At 38.5% G+C, this 20,057-nt stretch overlaps 2 protein-coding genes across 3 annotated transcripts in view; one reads left to right on the plus strand and one right to left on the minus strand.

The window, feature by feature from the left end:
• Positions 1-3,954, minus strand: LOC121377684. Its single transcript, XM_041505764.1, has one exon. It carries the CDS (start codon positions 3,808-3,810, stop codon positions 1,591-1,593), a length of 2,220 nt encoding a protein of 739 aa, XP_041361698.1. The 5' UTR covers positions 3,811-3,954; the 3' UTR covers positions 1-1,590.
• A 12,591-nt stretch (positions 3,955-16,545) lies between these two features.
• The window catches only part of LOC121377321 (pseudouridine-metabolizing bifunctional protein C1861.05-like), a 41,416-nt gene continuing 37,904 nt past the window's right edge, over positions 16,546-20,057 (plus strand). Inside the window, exons 1-3 of one of the 2 annotated variants that reach the window (XM_041505262.1) lie at positions 16,546-16,801; positions 18,790-19,020; positions 19,944-20,055. In XM_041505262.1, coding sequence (XP_041361196.1) covers positions 18,840-19,020; positions 19,944-20,055 — 293 coding nt within the window. In that variant the 5' untranslated portion in view covers positions 16,546-16,801; positions 18,790-18,839. The remainder of the gene's footprint in view (positions 16,802-18,789; positions 19,021-19,943; positions 20,056-20,057) is intronic. The other variant, XM_041505263.1, reaches the window with a different exon arrangement.

Raw genomic sequence — 20,057 nt, forward strand, 5'->3', positions numbered from 1 at the left:
CCCAACCTTGACATTCCAAGTGATCTGGGGTAATAAAGTTAAAAAAAAAAAAAAAAAAAAAAATCAATGTGCTCTAGTAGTGTCTTTAAACAAAACAAACTTTCTTTTGAGTTCAGTATATTTGATAGCAGTGGTGTGGTCCTTTGGAGAAAAAAATTACAAAAAATAAACCAACAACAAAACAAAACAAAAAACACAGTGACATATGTTTTGGCTATTATTGGTAAACAAACAAGACTGATGGGGAGGGGTCAGATACTCAAAATTCGGGCAAAATGAGCTTGCCTAAAACCTTTTTACCATGTATTTCCATCATTCTACCCCCATCCCCACATAAAATGTCAAAAATGAAAAGGAGAAATTTGTGATCATTTGAGTCGTTAATTTTAAATGTAAATTCTACATATTTTATGTAAACAATCAAATTGTTTTTGGATCTATTTTGTATCACCACGCTACATTTAATGTTCAGTCATTGCACCAACCAGTGGAGTGCTCAGAAGTCGGAGCGCTTGCGAACAATTTCACTGGCACCAACTTCTTCTATCACATCAAATGTATCTAACGCTAGGCGCAAAAACCAGTCTAGCAAACACTCGATCATGATCATTGCTCGCTCTCCTGAGCATGTCACTGGTTCCAAAAGAAAGAAATAGACAGGGTAGTACATACCACAACCTTTGATATACCAGTCATGGTGCACTGGCTGGAACGAGAAATAGCCCAATGAGCTCACCGACGGGGATCGATCCCAGACCGATTGCGCATCAAGCGAGCGCTTTACCACTGGGCTACGTTCCACGCCTTGGTTTCAGAAGAGTTCAAGAATACTGCATATTGTGTTTGGCGACAAGACCGCTAGCTTTCACGTGAATACGGAGTTCAGTATGCATTTTACCTTCAAATCCCTCGAATAACTTGTTCAAACCAGTGCACCACGACTGGTATGACAAAGGCCATGCTATTTATGTACTATCCTGTATGTGGGATGGTGCATATAAAAGATTTCTTGCTACTAATCTGAAAGGGTAGTCCATTGCTTGGCAGCAGCGGGTTTCCTCTCTCATTGTGTATGGTCCTTAAACATTATACCCGACACCAAATGATTTTAAAATGTTAAGTGTGTCATTAAATAAAAACTTCCTTTCTTCCCTCAAATGACAATCAATACAGTTGTTCACGTCACCAGGTTTGCATTGAATACTACTTTGATGTCAAACTGTGGGAAAGTGCATATAAAAGATCCCTTGCTGTATTAGAAAAATGTAGCGGGTTTCCTCGGTTGATTATGAGTCCGAATGACTGAATGTTTGACATCCAATGGCCGATGATTACTTAATCAATGTGCTCTAGTGGTGTCGTTAAACAAAACAAACTAACTGAATGCGATGCTGTTTTCAAAATCGATAATGTAGCGAATTCTACCGCATGACGTATCTTTTGTTTTATTCCAACGCCATATATAACTGTACGGTAAATAAAATGTGTTGAGTGCGTTATTAAATAAAACATTTCCTTCTCTTTTTTGTTTTTCTTCTTTTTTTTGAAGTTTTTACACGAATAAGTTTCGAAGAAGTTTAAGAATTAGTTTTATTTCGCCGAGAAATCGACCAGCATTGGGAAAAAGTCTAGTAACCAGTTAATTTTTGCATCTTCATTGTTAAAAGTCTTCGGGGCTTGCTTCGACTTGAATGTTCGTAAAATATTGACCGAGTGTGTGTTTTCTGCTGTTAGGCAGACGATCAACATGTTTTTTTCTTTCAAAGAAATCGCCATTGCGATTTGTATGAGCCAATTCATCAGTCGATGCAGAGGATGGGAGTTTAAAACAATGACAATAACTCTAGCAGACGACATCAGATTTTCATACACGGTCATCTCCAGATCTGCAGCACAGCCTTCGTCTGCGTTCCTGGTGATCTTTAGACCTGTGAACTTTTCAAGAACACACTTGACAGTATTTGATATCTCTGACGTAACAGCATCTTGTTCGTCGTGAAGAATCATCACATCAAATCCATTCCCCTCTCCGTGCTTTCTTGGACCATACTTCCACTCGAAAACACTATTAAAACACGTGTGTGCAAGCTCCAGCTTAAGTCCATTTTTTAGCAGATGGCATGCTGTTTTTAGGTAAACTGAAATGACAAGACCAGGGGGGATATTACCGGCTTCATTTGTGCAAAGAAGCAGACTTAGTCGAAGCTTCGCTTTGTCATATTCACGAACAGCAAGATAGCTCTTAATTAGTTTTATCGAGATTTCAAATTTAACTTCTTCTTCTACATCTTCTAGTTTTTCGTAAATATCCAAAGCCTCGCTATGTTTATTGACCAGTTCATACAATCGTGCTTCTTCTGCCAACACTTTTGTGTCGCCAGATTTTGAATATTCATTGTGTTGAAGTTCGGTGATTGTTTTGAAGGCTTGTCGATGTTTGTAAGGTGTCATATTTAGACAAAAGACTCCAGCAACAAGTTTAGCTGCCCTTTCTACAGCCGCTGTGAGGAAAAACATTCCCTCTTTGCGTAAACTCCGTTTTTCTTCTTCAGTTAAGTCTGTGTCTTTACTCTTTCTTAAACAGCTCAAGCCTGTTTGCTCGTAGGCATCAACTCGGAGTAATGGTGATCCATGACTTTCGGGAATGTGGATACTTTTTCTAAATGTTTCCTCGGCTTTGTCATAATCTTTTATTTTCAAATAAAGAAATCCCAAATCGTGTACTGCTGGGATGTTGCATCCTCGTGTAATTTCTATTGATCTAGTAAGATGGTAAATAGCTCCACTATAACATTCATATTGAAAAGATATACTGCCACTTTTAAATGCATCTTCAGAGTCTGGACTAAGATTTTGAGAAGTGATATCTGGCTCACTGTTGACCATTAGAGCCTTTGTGTCGTTGTGGATAGTGTTAAAAGTACTCACCTCAAAGTCTATAGGCACATTGCATTGCGATGTCTTATCATTAGGATTTATAGGCAACGATCCTGCATCTGCCTTTGCTATTTCTATTAGTGTCAAAGCTAGGTGATGGTGTGAAAATCCTGTTCCTCGTCGCCCAATCGCTTTTGTTAGCAGACTCTTAGATTTCTTTAGATCGCCACAGAATCTGAAATATCTTCCAGACCGTTCAAGCACATAGACATCCTCCATAGAGAGACTAAGTGCGTTCTCATAACATAGGCCTACTCTGGGAAGCACCCGTTTTGTTCTTTTCTTTATCATTTCAGTGTCAATATGCTTAAAAAGGGCTGAATCGTATTCAATTAAGCAGTTTAACTCGCCAAGTTCAACCCATGCTTTAGCTTTGTCATGTTCTGGAGCAAATTCAACAAGTTTGTTTAGCAATTCGCTGCATCGAATTGTGCAATCAATTATGTCATGCGTTGGATCAAGTGAAAAGCTGTTTAAAGTAACACACCGCCTGAGAGTTTTTGCTTCACGAAACATCCACAGATATTCATTAGGATATTTTGTATTGACAGATCTATACAGCTTCACAGCTTGTGAGTAATTGAAAGGTGATATTCGAGACAAACAGTATGCCATTTCGGCCTCTGCTACTGCATGCATTCTTCTAAATGATTCATCTTGTTCTTTACTTTTCTCCAAATTTCTCAAGATCTCTTCAGCATCATATTTATCTTTTTGGTGAAGAAAACACACACGATTTGCACATGCTACAATATTCGAACTGTCTCGATTGAAAACGTCTGTGTTTTTCTCCAGTGCTTGTTTCTCATCGTCTAACACAAATAAAAGAAAGGAAGAAAAGTTGTCATTTATATTCTTTTCCATTGAAGACATATTTTCCTTCTTGCGTTCTGATTGTAACCTGTTAAGAATGGCTCTTCTTTTATCCTTAGTTAACAAGAACACAGTATAAAGTTGAAAAGAATGTGGAAAGTCCTTTAGTCTTGATTCTACATCACTAAGTCCGAATGGACTGATGTCTTGTCTGAAAAATAAATGTTAAAAATGTCTATTAGTATAGGCTATATGGCATTTACGGTTTAAGGTCGCGGGCCGTCAAATGTTGTGTGAATCTGTGCATTAGGTTTGAATCCTGTCTCAGGGTTGAAAATTAGCAGTCGCCAGTTGAAAAAGAAATGCACTGAAACTGGATCAAATGCCAATGTGACAAAAGACACTGCTGGTGCAAATTACAGACCTGACAGGAAACGATATTATAATTATTGAACATATTCTATATTTTGACAGCGCCAGACTGACCAGACTCAGTCTCAGCTTCTACGATTTTGGTTTGGGGCTGTAAACAAATACAGCACAAAACATATTGTAGACACTTGAATTTAAAAAAAAAAATGTTTTAAAGGTTTTAGTCTCTTTATACTGCATTATCGATTACTTCAGAGACAATGCACGTCGAGCTGCATAAGTTGGCTGTGTTCTAGCATTTTTCTTTACTCCTGTATTAAACATATTTAATCTGTATCATTCAATTATAATTTGTAAAGAAACTTTTTATTTATAATGGATTTCTTTTTCAAAAAAGGTTTTTTGGGTTGGTATGGATTTAAAACTCAATATAATTTTTAATATGAATTTTAACTTCATTCATTATGAAGTTACATGCCGATTCGTCGTTTTCCTTTCTTTTGACACAAACAGACTATATACATGGTTATTATTATACATGGTTATTATTCAACAAAGAAAATTCTAGTTTTTATTTTTGCTTGGAGGGCTAGTTGAATTTGAGAAGGGCCAGTAAGATTTTTCTTCAAGTGTCCCTGCTGACGACCATGGTTTTCATGTTAATTTCAACCCTGCTGTCTATATATATATATATATATATATATATATATATATATATATATATATATATATATATATATATACATGTATGTATATAACCGGACATTTTTCACAGTCCCTTTTTAAATATCTGTAAAAAAAAACCTCTCTAAACCGGATACCTCTTAAAACCAGACTTTTTACTTGATCCAGGTGTCCTGTTTAGAGGAGTTTACGGGCTCCCATTTTTGTAGGGGACAGGCTGATTTTTACCTGAATTTAAAACAAATGCCCGAATCTTGATAACATTATTTATTCATATTAGCATTACTGCCAAACAGCTATAGGCATGTAGGATTGCAAATGAATCACTACTCATTTTTACATGGAAAAAGGAAGAAAATGTTTTATTTAACTACACACTCGACACATTTTATTTACGGTTAACATCTTAACTATCTGGACTGTCTGTCCAGGACAGAGAGTTAGTTGTGAGAGTGAGAGTGAGAGTGAGAGAGTGAGATTGAGAGTGAGAGAGAGATTTAATTTTAACATTTACAACTGCAAACGTGGAATATTTATGCCCAAGAAAGCATAATGTACCAACTATTTTTAATGGCCTAACATAATTACAGACTTTAAATTTAGTGTGTCATTGTCACCTTGACATACCATTATAATACTATCTGTTTCAAGATCATAAGTTATTCCCGTGGACCCTACATATATACATGTGTGTGTCCATTTTCCATTCGTAGCAAGGGATCTTTTATATGGACTTTCCCACAGACAGGAAAGCACATACCACGGCCTTTGACCAGTTCTGGTGCACTGGTTGGAACAAGAAAAAAACCTAATAAGTTAAATGGATCCACCACGGTGGTTCGATCCTGCGATGCAAGCATCTGAGGCGAGCACTCAACCGACTGAGCTAAAATTCCACCCCTACCCATTTTACATCTTGCTCCATCATTTAGTACCTGTTCCCAGCTCTTCCTAAACCCTGGAGTATTACCGATATGTTTATTATCACTTTGTGCAGTGGCTGAACGAGGATTATGTGCATCCATGCGCTACCTAGAGGCAGGACGTAGCCCAGTGGTAAAGTGTTCGCTTGATGCGCGGTCGGTTTGAGATCAGTCCACGTCAGTGGGCCCCATTGGGCTATTTCTCGCTCCAGCTAGTGCACCACGACTGGTATATCAAAGGTTGTGGTATGTGTTATCCTGTCTGTGGGATGGTGCATATAAAAGATCCCTTGCTGCTAATCGAAAAGAGTAGCCCATGAAGTGGCGACAGCGGGTTTCCTCTCTCTCTCTATCTGTATGTCGGACGCCATATAACTGTAATTAAAATGTGTTGAGTGTGTCGTTAAATAAAACATTTCCTTTCCATCCATACGTTACCAATAAAATCCTGTGTACGCGCAATCGTTGATAAACAATCCCATTACAGCTAACATTATGGCTAGGCGCAATGATCAGCATTCCAATATAACTCGACAGTGCTGCTTGCAATAAACTAATAATAATAATAATAATAGATTTTTATTTCAGATCAGTGATCCATGGAACATATTTAAACATCACATACAAAACTGATTATCGTCAACGTCCCTAACTGCGTTATGCTTCAAATTCCGTTCACTTTGTTTTTTATCGTGCACGGTTCGCGCAATCAACATCCGATTTATTATCATCGGCATGTCGTTCATTTATGAGGTTTTTCTTCACAGTTCAGGAACATTTTCAGAAACAATAAAGTTCAGAAAAGTAAGTATCTAACTACAAAACTTTACAAACCCCTAAAACCATTAATTTTACTAAGTCGTTTTTGTTTATTCCTTAAAATTACCGATATGGGGTCCACATGACTCGTAGAAATTGACTTAAAATGAAGAAAGATGAATTGACATTCGGTGCGCGTCACATGACCTCACATGTGCCAGATCAACAAGGCCAAAGCATTTAATTTTTACGATTTTTAAGACCCCTGTTGTTAGAATTTGTTTTCAATTATTACATTCGATCTGCAAAAGGTATGCTACATTTTTGTGCCTCTGTTGTAGTGAATAATATTCATAATCCATTCATAATAATTGTAAATAATTTTGAGTATATAAATTGTGTTAATTATGAATCAGTTCATTCAAAAATGATATTTTACAACCTATTCACTGGTATAAACGTAATGCCTATCAGTAACGTCAAGTTTTAGCGATGTGTGTTGATAAAACGCGGACCGGACCAGAACACTTGACAAATTGAATTTTTCCGTTTAAAAAAATATTTAACTAAGGCCGAAAAAAAATAATTACTTGTTTCCTATTACATGCTGGAAAAATATAGGGTAGGTAGGTAGGAAAAACATTTTATTTTGGAAAATAATTTTATTTATGGATATTAAATAAAGATGTTGACTACCGGTATCCAAAATAACCTCTGCATGTATAGAAATGCATTATGCAAACCAAAAATACCATTCATTACAGTGTTTTCCCTAGAAATGAAGTAAGGCATGGTAAAGTGACGTTTTGGGGGCATATTTTATGTGCAGTTTTAAATATTTATAAGGGCTTTTTTTTCCATTATACAATTTTCAAAAAGACAAAAACCGTATGGCCATTTTATTTTCTATATCTATTTCATAACTTAATTAAAAAAAAGGAAATATGTAGTACTATCCACATAGGTGTGTTTAAAGGCTTCTTTTTACATGGGCAACTTATAAATTTATAAAAGGCAAGGTATTTTGATTTTGAGGGCAACATGGTGCTGACCTATCTGTGGGAGAGTACATACAAAAGACCCCTTGCTGTTTAATAATAACACTTAACTTCTGTACCGGTCCAGGACAGACTTGGTTGAACCTTAATTGAATAGAAACCAGTAAATAAGTTATAACAATTTATTTTAATGAAAACTGAAAAGAAGGGTTCTATATTTATCTGTCCAACAATAACATTTAAAAAAAATGTTATGAATATTATCTTTCCTAGTGTATCAAAGAAATTGTAGACTTAACAATTTTATAATTTGCAATGTTAGTTTTATTCTGTATGCATCCAGTATTAAAGTACACACTTGGTTCGAAGCAGTCAATTGGTCCAATGAATAGAAATGCAGTACAAATGCTCAGGATCCTCAAATGAATGTTGAAAAGTAGTTTGTTTTATTTAACGACGCCTCTAGAGCACATTGATTTTTATCTTTAAAATCATCAGCTATTGAACGTCAAACACATGGTCATTCTGACACTGTTTTTAGCGGAAACCCTCGAAGTTCCCAGTGACCACTTAAAAAAAATAACGAAACGCATCGAGATCTTACTGACATTTAATCATTTGATTTGGCAGTAAACTCCATCAGTATCGGTAAACATCCCCTCCCCTAGTTTATCAGAAGGTCACTAAATTTTTAAAAGGCCAGTTTGTCTCTGGAGTAAATCATTTAATATAGTTATTATTATTATTATTATTATTATTAAATGGAACACCTCGCTACACTAGTAAATTGGAAAAGATCGCATATATTCGTGAAAACAATTTTCCGACTCTTCTCCCGATATCTCACGAAAGTTACCGAACTTCAATTTGAAGGGAAGTAACTCCATCAATCAATTGTTAGAAGAAAACATTTCGTGGCTAATGGGTCGCCAATAAAACTAAATTTGGTTTCACTTTTGTTTACTAGAATGGATTTGTTTTACATCCACATTGTTGATTTTTTTACGTTAATTGATTGCAATCTATTTTGTTTCACGTATCGTAGCTGAAAAATGTAAAATAATATTTCCGTAAATATCGTATTTGTGTTTTTGACGTTAATGGTACATAATATACAGTAGCTTGTGCCAGCGATTTACACATACAGATTTGACGTACACGTTTGGACACGGCAGGTGGGCAAGTAGGTCGTTTGAGGTTGTTTCGATTCTGCCAGCTCTTCAGCGAATATGCTGTTGAGCGAAATAAAGCGCCAGAGCTTAAATACATTCAGTCTTTAAATACTCACGTGATTGGCTTGTCCATCTGTAAGGATTGCTGAATGTTTCTCTTTTAAAAGTACGCCCAAAATTATGTAAGTTGTTGTTACATAATTGACAGCTACACCAGCAGTGCTTACTAGGTTACTGGAGCAGTTACTAGTCTAGTGTCGTCGTAATGCGCGGCAGAAAGTAGTCTGTGTTACCATCTTATCCACACACACCCCAAAAAAACCAAAAAACAATAACAACAAAAAAACTAGATTTTTGTTTTAATGAAGTGGAAACAAAATACACTGATATCTATTGGCCATTAATATCCATTGAAATAATGGATATTGATTTCTTGTCCGTACGTATATCTCATGGTGTGTTAACACTGTGCACATCCGCACGATTGGTGAGGCGTCAAAACGTGTATGGGCATGTATTTATGTCGTGCCTTATGTGAGCGGTTATCTTAATGCCTTTGTGACGATAATAGGTTTTAAAAACCCATGCTGATATTAGTATAGGTAATATTATCAGCTATGTAAATACTAAATGTGGATTTTCCAAATTGACACGTATTCAACATGCCATAACTGCTTTTGATATTGATTGTGTGATGTATTTTTTAAAAAGAGGTAATTCCGTAACGTAGGGGACATAACCTATATTTTAAGAATAACCGTTAAAAACGTTTATGTAACGACTCTCAAGTCACGACAATTGTATACTGAGGTGGCTCATATTACTTAGAGATAATTTTACAAAATGTCAAAGAACTTTCCTTTTGTCTCTTCATTTATTTGAGCCCTCATATATATATATATATATATATATATATATATATATATATATATATATATATATATAGGTTAAAGGTTATTTACAGCCTTTGCACTTGTAGCTGGCTTACACGTCACAGACACATGAATGTCAGGTTAACGATACGTCACAGTCTAATCGATTTCCAGTCGTATGTCTTGAATTGTTAACACACGTACATATGTGTTAAGAACCATGTGTAACCAAAATTAACGCATGGTGTTTTCACCAACGGGTGTGTAAGATTATATATATATATATATATATATATATATATATATATATATATATATATATACACACACACACACACACACACAGTGGAACCCCTATAAACTAGACACCCTTGGAACCAATCAAAATGTCCGGTTTAGAGAGGTTAAGTTCTGTACTGATTTTTAATAAATACCGTGAAAAATATCCATTTTGGGGGGATTTCCGGTTTACAGAGGGCCCGTTTTTGAGAGGTTTCACTGTGTGTGTGTGTGTGTGTGTGTGTGTATACATACATACATACATATATATACACACACATATTCGATGGGTTCAACCGAACCCCCCCCCACCCCCCCACCCCCGAAATCGCTTTTTTAATAATTTAATATATCTGACATTGATATCTGACATTATTATATTTACTCAACATAGAAATATATGCCCAATATCTCTGCAATCTATTTTGGAACCCCCCTTTTCAAAATCCCTGACATTATTATATTTACTCAACATAGAAATATATGCCCAATATCTCTGCAATCTATTTTGGAACCCCCCTTTTCAAAATCCTATGTACGCCCATGATATATATAGATAGATAGATAGATAGATAGATAGATATATAGAGATATATAGAGAGAGATCTATATATATATATATATATATATACCCTTGTGTATAGCATTAGTGCAAAGCGCACCTTAAGTGAAGATTTTTCTTCATCCGTTTTGGATTATACATGTATAGTGTAACTTCTCTAAACGGAACACCCATAGGAGACCGGACCGAATAAAATATTCGATTTAGTGGGGTATTAGGTTTACTGAGGTTTCAAAAAATGCCTATAAAATTATCATATATATACAAACAGCTGCAAATTCGTTGGGAAGACATATAATTCCATTCGCAGTCAACAGAGTGCACATTTTTGAAACTGTTAAAGGCACCCAGTCACAGATTTTAAATTTTAGTAGGCGTTATTTCTCTAAATGTGGATTATAAATGGAAATTACATTCATTTGGAAAACCAAACCTCGCTATTGTATCATCCAAGACATTTTAATTGAATCACGAACGAAGGAATTCCATGACACGCTTCATTTTAAAATTTTGGAACTCGTTTTGTGAAGTCATAAAACGCTTAGAACGTATAACCGAATTCTGATACATTTTAAAGGAATGCTAAAGCAAGGCTTTTGGACTGGTATGCATATTCAACGATATATATATAATGCACATTATTGCTTAATATCAACAAGTATAATCATATAGTTAATTAATAAAACGGTTACATGTAACGGCTATTATATATTACGGGCGTTTTATTTAACGACGCACTCAACACATTGTATTTACGGTTATATGGCGTCAGACATATGGTTACGGACCACACAGATATTGAGAGAGGAAACCCGCTGTCGCCACTTCATGGGCTACTATTTTCGATTAGCAGCAAGGGATCTTTTTATATGCACATCCCACAGACAGAGTAGTACATGCCACGGCCTTTGATATATCAGTCGTGGTGCACTGGCTGGAACGAGAAATAGCCCAATGGGCCGACCGACGGGATCGATCCCACACCGACCGCGCATCGAGCTACGAGAAAAGACACACACATAGAGACCCACTACTCCTACCAATAACAGAGTTATAGTCTTAAATAGAAAACCCGCTAATTTTTTTACATTTATCGTAAGGGATCTTTTATATGCACTATGCCAAAGACAGGATAGCACATACCACGGAGTTTAATATACCAGTCGTGGTGCACTGGCTGGAAAGAGAAATAGCCCAATGGTTCCACCGACGGGGGTCGATCTTAGACTGACCGCACATCAGTCTAACGCTTTACCACCGGGCTAGGTCCCTTCCTCCAATAACAGATGCCAGGGGGAGTCAACCCGACACCTGTGGATAAAGCAGCAAAGGCTCTTTTATATATACTTTTCCTTAGGACAGTGCATACCATTGTCTTTGATGTATCAATCATGGGGCGACAAAATTAAGGTCATTGATGACACCCATCGCTCTTCAGGCGAACGCTTTGCTACAGCTACAGCTACATCGATATCTTGCCCCCCTCCCCCCCCCCCCCCCCCCCCACCACTCACACATACACACGCACACACGCGACTACAACGCTATTGACATACAGTATGGGACTCATTCAGTATTTAGCTGAAAAAGTCCACAGCGGTCGTGCAGATAAAATTTCACCAGTAGAAGTGCTTTCGACAAAAAATAACATTCCAAGAAATAACTAAAGAAAGGTTATTTAATCCTGTAAAAACAAAAACACATTAGAGGCTGGAAAAAGAAAAAGAAAATGCAGTACGTAAATGGGCCAGAAAAAAAAGGAGAGACATTTAAATATATTTAAGGAGCGAGTCACTGGCCTCTCCTGGATCCGCCTATAAGAACAGTCATTGAATTCAATTAATTTTCGTTCTTCTATCCCGTTACAGTCATGGCGGAGCAGGAGTTGGGGGGGGGGGGGGGGGGCTTGGAGGGGCTATTATTGGTTGTAGGCAGCGATGAATTTAACTTGTAGAATGCAGGAAATTGCATTTCAGGACATCATTACGGGGAAGCATTCATCGAACCCCCTAGAAACTTTGCTCTGCGCCCTCGATCTCGGGAGAGAGAGAGAGAGAGAGAGAGAGAGAGAGAGAGAGAGAGAGAGAGAGAGAGACAGAGAGACATACAGACAGAGAGAGAGAGACAGAGAGAGAGACAGAGAGAGAGAGGTGTCAGTGTCGTCTTAGTGGCCATATACCTACACATTGAACAGCATAACTTTAGTTCACTTATGGTCGGAGCTGGTACCGATGGCTTAACTACTATACGATATTGAAGATAAATAACCAACAAGTGTACTAGACGGGGAGGGGTGGGGGCAACTGGAGAATATCCTCAAATTCTGGCAAAAATGATACAGATAATCGGGCAAAATAAGTTGACCTGAAACTTTTTCACCATGTATTTCCATCATTCTAACCACAATATTAGTTGCAGTCCATGGGGAAAATGCGTAGTGATTCGTTTGCAACCCGGCTGGGCTACTAGTGTATAGCTGTTTGGTATAAGGCTAATACGAATAAATGTTATCCAGATTCCAGTGTTTTCTTTTAATTCGGGTATAAGTCAACCTGTCCGCTTCAAAAATGGGATCCTGTTTGCCAAATGTAAATTTATAACACGACTGAACATTCAAACTACTAGACCACAAGAAGAAAGAAGGTTCGCGCACTCTACACATTAGAGCCTATGTTATATTGGCGTCGAGCATATGATTAAGGATCACAGAGAGGAAACACGCTGCCGCCACACCATGGGCTACTCTTTTCGATTATATATAGCAGCAAGCGATCTTTTACAGGCATGGCGGTAAGTCGAGTCACCTCCAGTCCTCCCCCCCCCCCTTATTGATATTGATATGTAGTCACCTCCAGTCCTCCCCTTACTGATATTGATATGTAGTCACCTCCAGTCCTCTCCTTACTGATATTGAAATGTAGTCACCTCCAGTCCTCCCCTTATTGATATTGAAATGTAGTCACCTCCAGTCCCCCCTTACTGATATTGATATGTAGTCACCTCTAGCCCTCCCCTTACTGATATTGAAATGTAGTCACCTCCAGTCCCCTCCCCCCTTATTGATATTGATATGCAGTCACCTCCAGTCCTCCCCTTACTCATATTGATATGTAGTCACCTCCAGTCCTGCCCTTACTGATATTGATATGTAGTCACCTCAAGTCCTCCCCTTTCTGATATTGATATGTAGTCACCTCCAGTCCCCCCCCCCCCCCCCTTATTGTTATTGATATGTAGTCACCTCCAGTCCTCCCCTTACTGATATTGATATGTAGTCACCTCCAGTCCTCCTCTTATTGACATGTACCGGCCTCACCCCTGCGTGTGCTGTAACCTCACCGTGGTGCAGGGGTGTAACATTCTCTTTGAGAATGGCCAATACAGCACAAATTGAAGTTTAGAGTAAAATTCGGTGTCCGTAAAATTCTGTGATATTTGTATTTGCCTTTTTGCACAGTTCTTTACACTGTTTAAACCTTGAATTTTAATATTGATGTTGATCATCACTTTATTTATTTGCATTTACCATAGTTTGACACCCAATAGCCGATGTATTTTTCGTGCTGGGGTGTCGTTAAACATTCATTCATTCATTCATTCATTTGTACCGGCCTCGGTGGCGTCGTGGCAGGCCATCGGTCTACAGACTGGTAGGTACTGGGTTCGGATCCCAGTCGAGGCATGGGATTTTTAATCCAGAGACCGACTCCAAACCCTCAGTGAGTGCTCCGCAAGGCTCAATGGGTAGGTGTAAACCACTTGCACCGACCAGTTATCCATAACTGGTTCAACAAAGGCCATGGTTTGTGCTATCCTGCCAGTGGGAAGCGCAACTAAAAGATCCCTTGCTGCTAATCGGAAGAGTAGCCCATGTAGTGGCGACAGCGGGTTTCCTCTCAAAATCTGTGTGGTCCTTAACCATATGTCTGACGCCATATAACCGTAAATAAAATGTGTTGAGTGCGTCGTTAAATAAACCATTTCTTCATTTCTTCTTATTGACATGTAGTTACCTCCAGTCCTCCCCTTACTGATATTGATATGTAGTCACCTCCAGTCCTCCCCTTATTGACATGTAGTCATCTCCAGTCCTCCCCTTACCGATATTGATATGTAGTCACCTCCAGTCCTCCCCTTATTGATATGTAGTCACCTCCAGCCCTCCCCAGCATATCAATATCAATAAGAAGAGGGCTGGAGGTGACTACATATCAATATCAATAAGGAGAGGGCTGGAGGTGACTCGAACTAGCACGGCGAAAGCAAGTATACATCGGTGGTGGGGGACTGACTGAGATCGAAGGCACAAAGCAAAGTTTATAGTGTTCAGAGGTGTGCTTCCCCGTAAAAGTTTGAAAACCAGATGTCCTGAAATGCATTTATCTACATTCTACAAGTAAAATTAATCTCTGCCTTAAAAGTTTCCACCAATAATATTTTTTATACAGAATTATGGGGGGGGGGGGGGGGCATAGAACCCCCAGTCTCCCCCCTGCTCCGCCATGCCTGTTATAAATGCACCAACCCAGAGACAGGATAGTACATGCCAAGTTTGTTACAGCAGCTGAGGAACATTGGCTCGGAACGAGAGATAGCCCAATGGGCCCTCCAACAGGGATCGATCCTAGACCAACCGTGACAAGCGAGCGCTTCAAAATACTACCATAAGAGTAGCCTACGAGACGGGGCAGTGATTGAGAAAATCGTCAAATTTTGGCAAAAACTATAGAGATATTCGAGCAAAATGAGTTGGCCTGAAACCTTTTCACCTGACATTTCTATCATTCTACCCACAATATTACTTGTACATAAATAGTTTATGTAAAAATTAATGTGTCTACAATGATTCGTTTGCAATCCTATATAGTAATGCTAAAATTTATAAATGTTGGAGGTTTTTTAATTCAGATTCGGGCACTTTTGTTTAATTCGGAAAATCTCCAGTCTGCCCCACCCCCATCTTACAAAAATTGGAGCCCGTACGCCTATGGGCACACATCTTAACTATCTGAACTTTCTGAGAGAGAGAGACAGACAGAGACAGAGACAGACAGAGAGACATACAGAGAGAGAGAGAGAGAGAGAGAGAGAGAGAGAGAGAGAGAGAGAGAGAGAGAGAGAGAGAGAGAGAGAGAGAGAGAGAGAGAGGTCAGTGTCATGGCTGTGGCCATATACCCATCCACTGAAAAGTTTAACTTTAGTTCACTCTTGCTGGGAGCCGGTACCAGGATGCGAACCCAGTACCTACCAGTTATTAAGTCCGATAGCTTAACCACTATATGATACTGAAGATATACGACCGATGTGCGTACGAGACAGTTTAATTATTACATACCAGGGGGCGTGACGTAGCCTAGTAGTTAATCGCTCGCTTGAAGCGCGGTCGGTTTGGGATCGATCCCCGTCGGTGGGCACATTGGGCTATCTCTCGTTCCAGCCAGTACACTACGACTGGTATATCAAATGCCGTGGCATGTGCTATCCTACCTGTGGGATAGTGCATATAAAATATCCCTTGCTACTAATGGAAACATATGTAGCGGGTTTCCTCTCTAAGACTATATGTCAAAAATTACCAAATGTTTGACATCCAATAACCGATGAATAATAATCAATGTGCTCTAGTGGTGTCGTTGAACAAAATTAACTTTAACTTTTTCTTCTCATGAACATGCTAAAGGTTATTTCGACAATTATTCTAGAGACAGACAGGAAATCCATTAGTCACACAGGCTACTACTAGTATTTCAGTAACAGCAGCGAGAGATCTTATGCGTGTATTTTCTCACAAAAACTTTATATTATTATTATTACATACTACGGCTTGGGTTGCACCAGTTGTGGAACACTTGCTGGAACAAGAACTACCTCTCACCACTACGGAGACCAGTTAATTTCATTTCAACTATTTTCGCGCTTATATCCAATTAAGGTTCATGCACGCTGTCCTGGGCTCACACCTCGAGTATCTGGGTTGTCTGTCCAGGACAGTGGGTTAGTTGTTAGTTGTTAGTTGTTGAAGAGAGAGAAGAGGGTTTACTGGCCTTACACCTACCCACTGAGGACAGTGACTGAGCCCTTAAGAACTCGCTCTGGGTTGGAGCCGGTACCGGGCTGCGAACCCTGTACCTACCGGCCTATAGTCAGAAGGCTTAACCACTGCGCCACCGAGGCCGGTAGTAGGCCAGTTGTCCTGTCACACGGCTGACTTTATTCGGCGTGTATACAAAGAAAAATCCCGCTCGAGTAATCCGGAAGTTGGGTGTCCGCAAAGCAAGTCAGACCTGAGACTGGTCAAGTCTTTTTTAAAGATCGACGAAAGTTGGAACATTGCCAAGAAGTACTTTGTTAATTTTTATACACCTGCATGTATATCACGTTCTAAGAGTAACATGACAAGTTGTCTTTTGCACAGCCCACGTACTTGCGCGTAAGTAACGATGCGAATGAATGTATAGTAAACAAATTAAATATACGGTAATTATATAATAAAAGGATTTTAGCAGAGGGTGGTGGGTGTTAGACTGTGACAACCAAAATTTATACGGGGGTCGAGTCTAGTGCAGGGCGCACATTAAGTCAATACTTTTCTTAAGAACCACTTTCTACCTCCGTTAGGACTTGGTCGAGTGGTGCTCCTTCGGAAAATATATTGAGGAATTTTTTTTTTTAGCAGGGAGGGATTTTGATCCTCCCCCCCCCTCCCCCCCATGTGTGCTGTCAAAATATTAATCATTTCATTTCAACTTATTTTTGTGCTTATATCCAATTAATGTTCAAGCACCCTGTTCTGGGCACACACCTCTGGGCTGTCTGTCCAGGACAGTGGGTTAGTGGTTAATGAGAGAGAAGAGGGTGTAGTGGTCTAACACCTTCCGATATAAGTCGTTAAAACTTGCTCTGGGTGGGAGCCGGTACCGGGCTGCGAACCCTGTACCTACCAGCCTTATGTCCGATGGCTTAACCACGACACCACAATCACATACATGGCCATGGAAAGGGGGTGGGGTGCAGGAGTGGAGCATGTAATTTATTAAAACAAAATTAATATACAAGTTTTTAGTGTTATATGGCAAACACTTTTCAAAGAGGTACGGCATGGCCGTACCACTTGTGTGTGTGTGTGTGGGTTATATTTGAAATTTGTAATTTGAAAGGCAAGTCTGGCAACCATGAGCCGTACCACTATTTTTTACACTGTGCCGCCCCTGTATTCTGAACTCCTGGTTGGACTATCTAAAAAAAAAAATGTTGGTCTCTGTGGCTGCTGCTTTACCAGTTGTCCGAAGGGACATAGAAAGTGTGGTTCTTTCTAAGTCCAGATATTTGTACACACCCTATATGTACAGCTAGTATTCAAAACTAGTGGCACCATGTTTGAACATTTTTCAACCGAAATAGTGCAACAAATGGACACACAAACCAAAAATGTATAACCTAACGTACTCACTAAATCCCAATTGAAGTACTTGCATCATTATTATAGTGTTTTCCCTAGCTTGTTTTAACATGGTGCAGCACCATGCCTCAATAGTCTATCACCATCTTGCCTTAATCAGCACCATGCTGCCCTGAGATTAAAGAGGCCTTTTGCAATAATTAATTCTAAAATTGCCTTAATGAAACACTCAAAAAATATATTATTAATTAATAAAAATATCTGTTATATATTTTGCCATTCATTTATTAAAGCAAAAACATTAATTACATTTATGTTTACTTCAATTTTTGTTGTTGTCTTAAATGCAAAATAAAGTGCCCTGAAAATGGTGAAAATCCTCCCAAAATGTTTTGTCTACCATGCCTTGCCAAATTTCTAGGGAAAACACTCTTATTAATACAATAAATCTTCCAACAACAACATAAATAATTTCTGTGCCATTTTAAATTTGCTAAATAGAGGGAAGCAACTCGCCCTGCACATTAAGAAAAGTATTGATTTAATGTGCACCCTGCACTAATTTACCACAAACAGGGCTTCTAGAATTTTCATAAAATCCACTATCCATGGGATCAGTGATTTAAAAAATGTATTAGCTATGATTAAAAATTCTCTAGCTCTACTTTACTTAAAAGTAATACACTTTTACTAAATACTAGTAATAATCAAATATGTTTATCTAAAGCAGGAGATAGAGCTTACAACATTAACATTGAGGGGTTGGGTGTGGGCAGGATATTTATATTCACAAAATAGACTTAACTGCAACATTTGACCCCCAAAAATTCACTAGCATCGGGCATGGCAATAGTAGTTATTTACTAGCCCAACACTGAATATCACTAGCCATGGGAGTGGGGCTACCATAATCTAGAAGCCCTGACACAAATCTCAGAGATTGTAACACAATTCTAAAACATTAAATAGTAGTTGCTACTTTATTTTGATTAACTATATACAGTATTTTCGTCTTTCAGAATTTTTCATCACACATTATGAACTGAAGGTTGGATGCACACCAATAACTATGATGTTGTCACGACAACTAGCGTCGGCTTTAGTGAAGACCTACTGTGAAGTGTTTAAAAGATGTCCGTCCATCTGTCCATCCATCTATCCGTCACTACAGCTTCATTGTTGTCGGTTGTGTATTTCCAACACCTCGCACATCAGTAGAAGACTGAGTTGTAGTACAAACCAGATAAATGGTAAAATATATAGAGAATAACTAATTAATGACGTCAGATATCTGTTTTATTCTGTGACGGTAAGAAGTGAAATTGCGCGAGGCTCTGCCAAGCGGAATGTCTCATTCCTGAACAGGATAAAGCAGATATCTGACAGTCTTTGACTAGTTATTATCTTTATCCTGCAGACCATACACATTAACAAAGGAAGTGGTATGTGTTTTCCTCTCTGTGGGAAAGTACACATAAAAGATCCCTTGCTGCATTAGGAAAAAATGTACCGGGTTTTCTCTGATGATTACGTGTCCGAATTACCAAATATTAGACATCCAATAGGCGATGATTAATTAATATTTTTCTATTAGCAGCAATGGATCTTTTATATGAACTGTCCCACAAACAGGAAAGCACATACCACAGACTTTGACCAGTTGGGACCGGCGTCGTGGCAGGCCATCGGTCTACAGGCTGGTAGGTACTGGGTTCGGATCCCAGTCGAGGCATGGGATTTTTAATCCAGATACCGACTCCAAACCTTGAGTGAGTGCTCCGCAAGGCTCACAAAAGTTGTCTTTAAGAGAACGTCATTTCTTAAAGCAAAATACAAACACAGCTACAGTTCTAATGAACTCACAAAAGTTGTCTTTAAGAGAACGTCATTTCTTGAAGCGAAATACAAACACCGCTACAGTTCTAATGAACTCACAACAGTTGTCTTTAAGAGAACTTCATTTCTTAAAGCAAAATACAAACACAGCTACAGTTCTAATGAACTCACAACAGTTGTCTTTAAGAGAACTTCATTTCTTAAATGCTTAACACAAACACAACTATCAATTTTGATGCCCCCCTCCATGCCCAACTTTAGATTTGACTGTCCTTGTTGAAACTAAATCCCGATTTTTGATTTGTTTTGTGATAAACTGGTACTTTATTTTATTCAGGTTTGTTGGAAGTGTCCGATGAAATTAGCTCAGCACTGCATGATGGGAAACCTGTTGTGGCCTTAGAAAGTACTATCATCACGCACGGAATGCCCTATCCAGAAAACGTGAAGT

Source organism: Gigantopelta aegis, chromosome 7 (assembly GCF_016097555.1).
Source record: "Gigantopelta aegis isolate Gae_Host chromosome 7, Gae_host_genome, whole genome shotgun sequence".
Classification (NCBI taxonomy): domain Eukaryota; kingdom Metazoa; phylum Mollusca; class Gastropoda; order Neomphalida; family Peltospiridae; genus Gigantopelta; species Gigantopelta aegis.

Bases quoted from the DNA above. Each gene is read 5' to 3' on its own strand.
- LOC121377684 (XM_041505764.1), bottom strand. From the start codon at position 3,810: ATGTCTTCAATGGAAAAGAATATAAATGACAACTTTTCTTCCTTTCTT.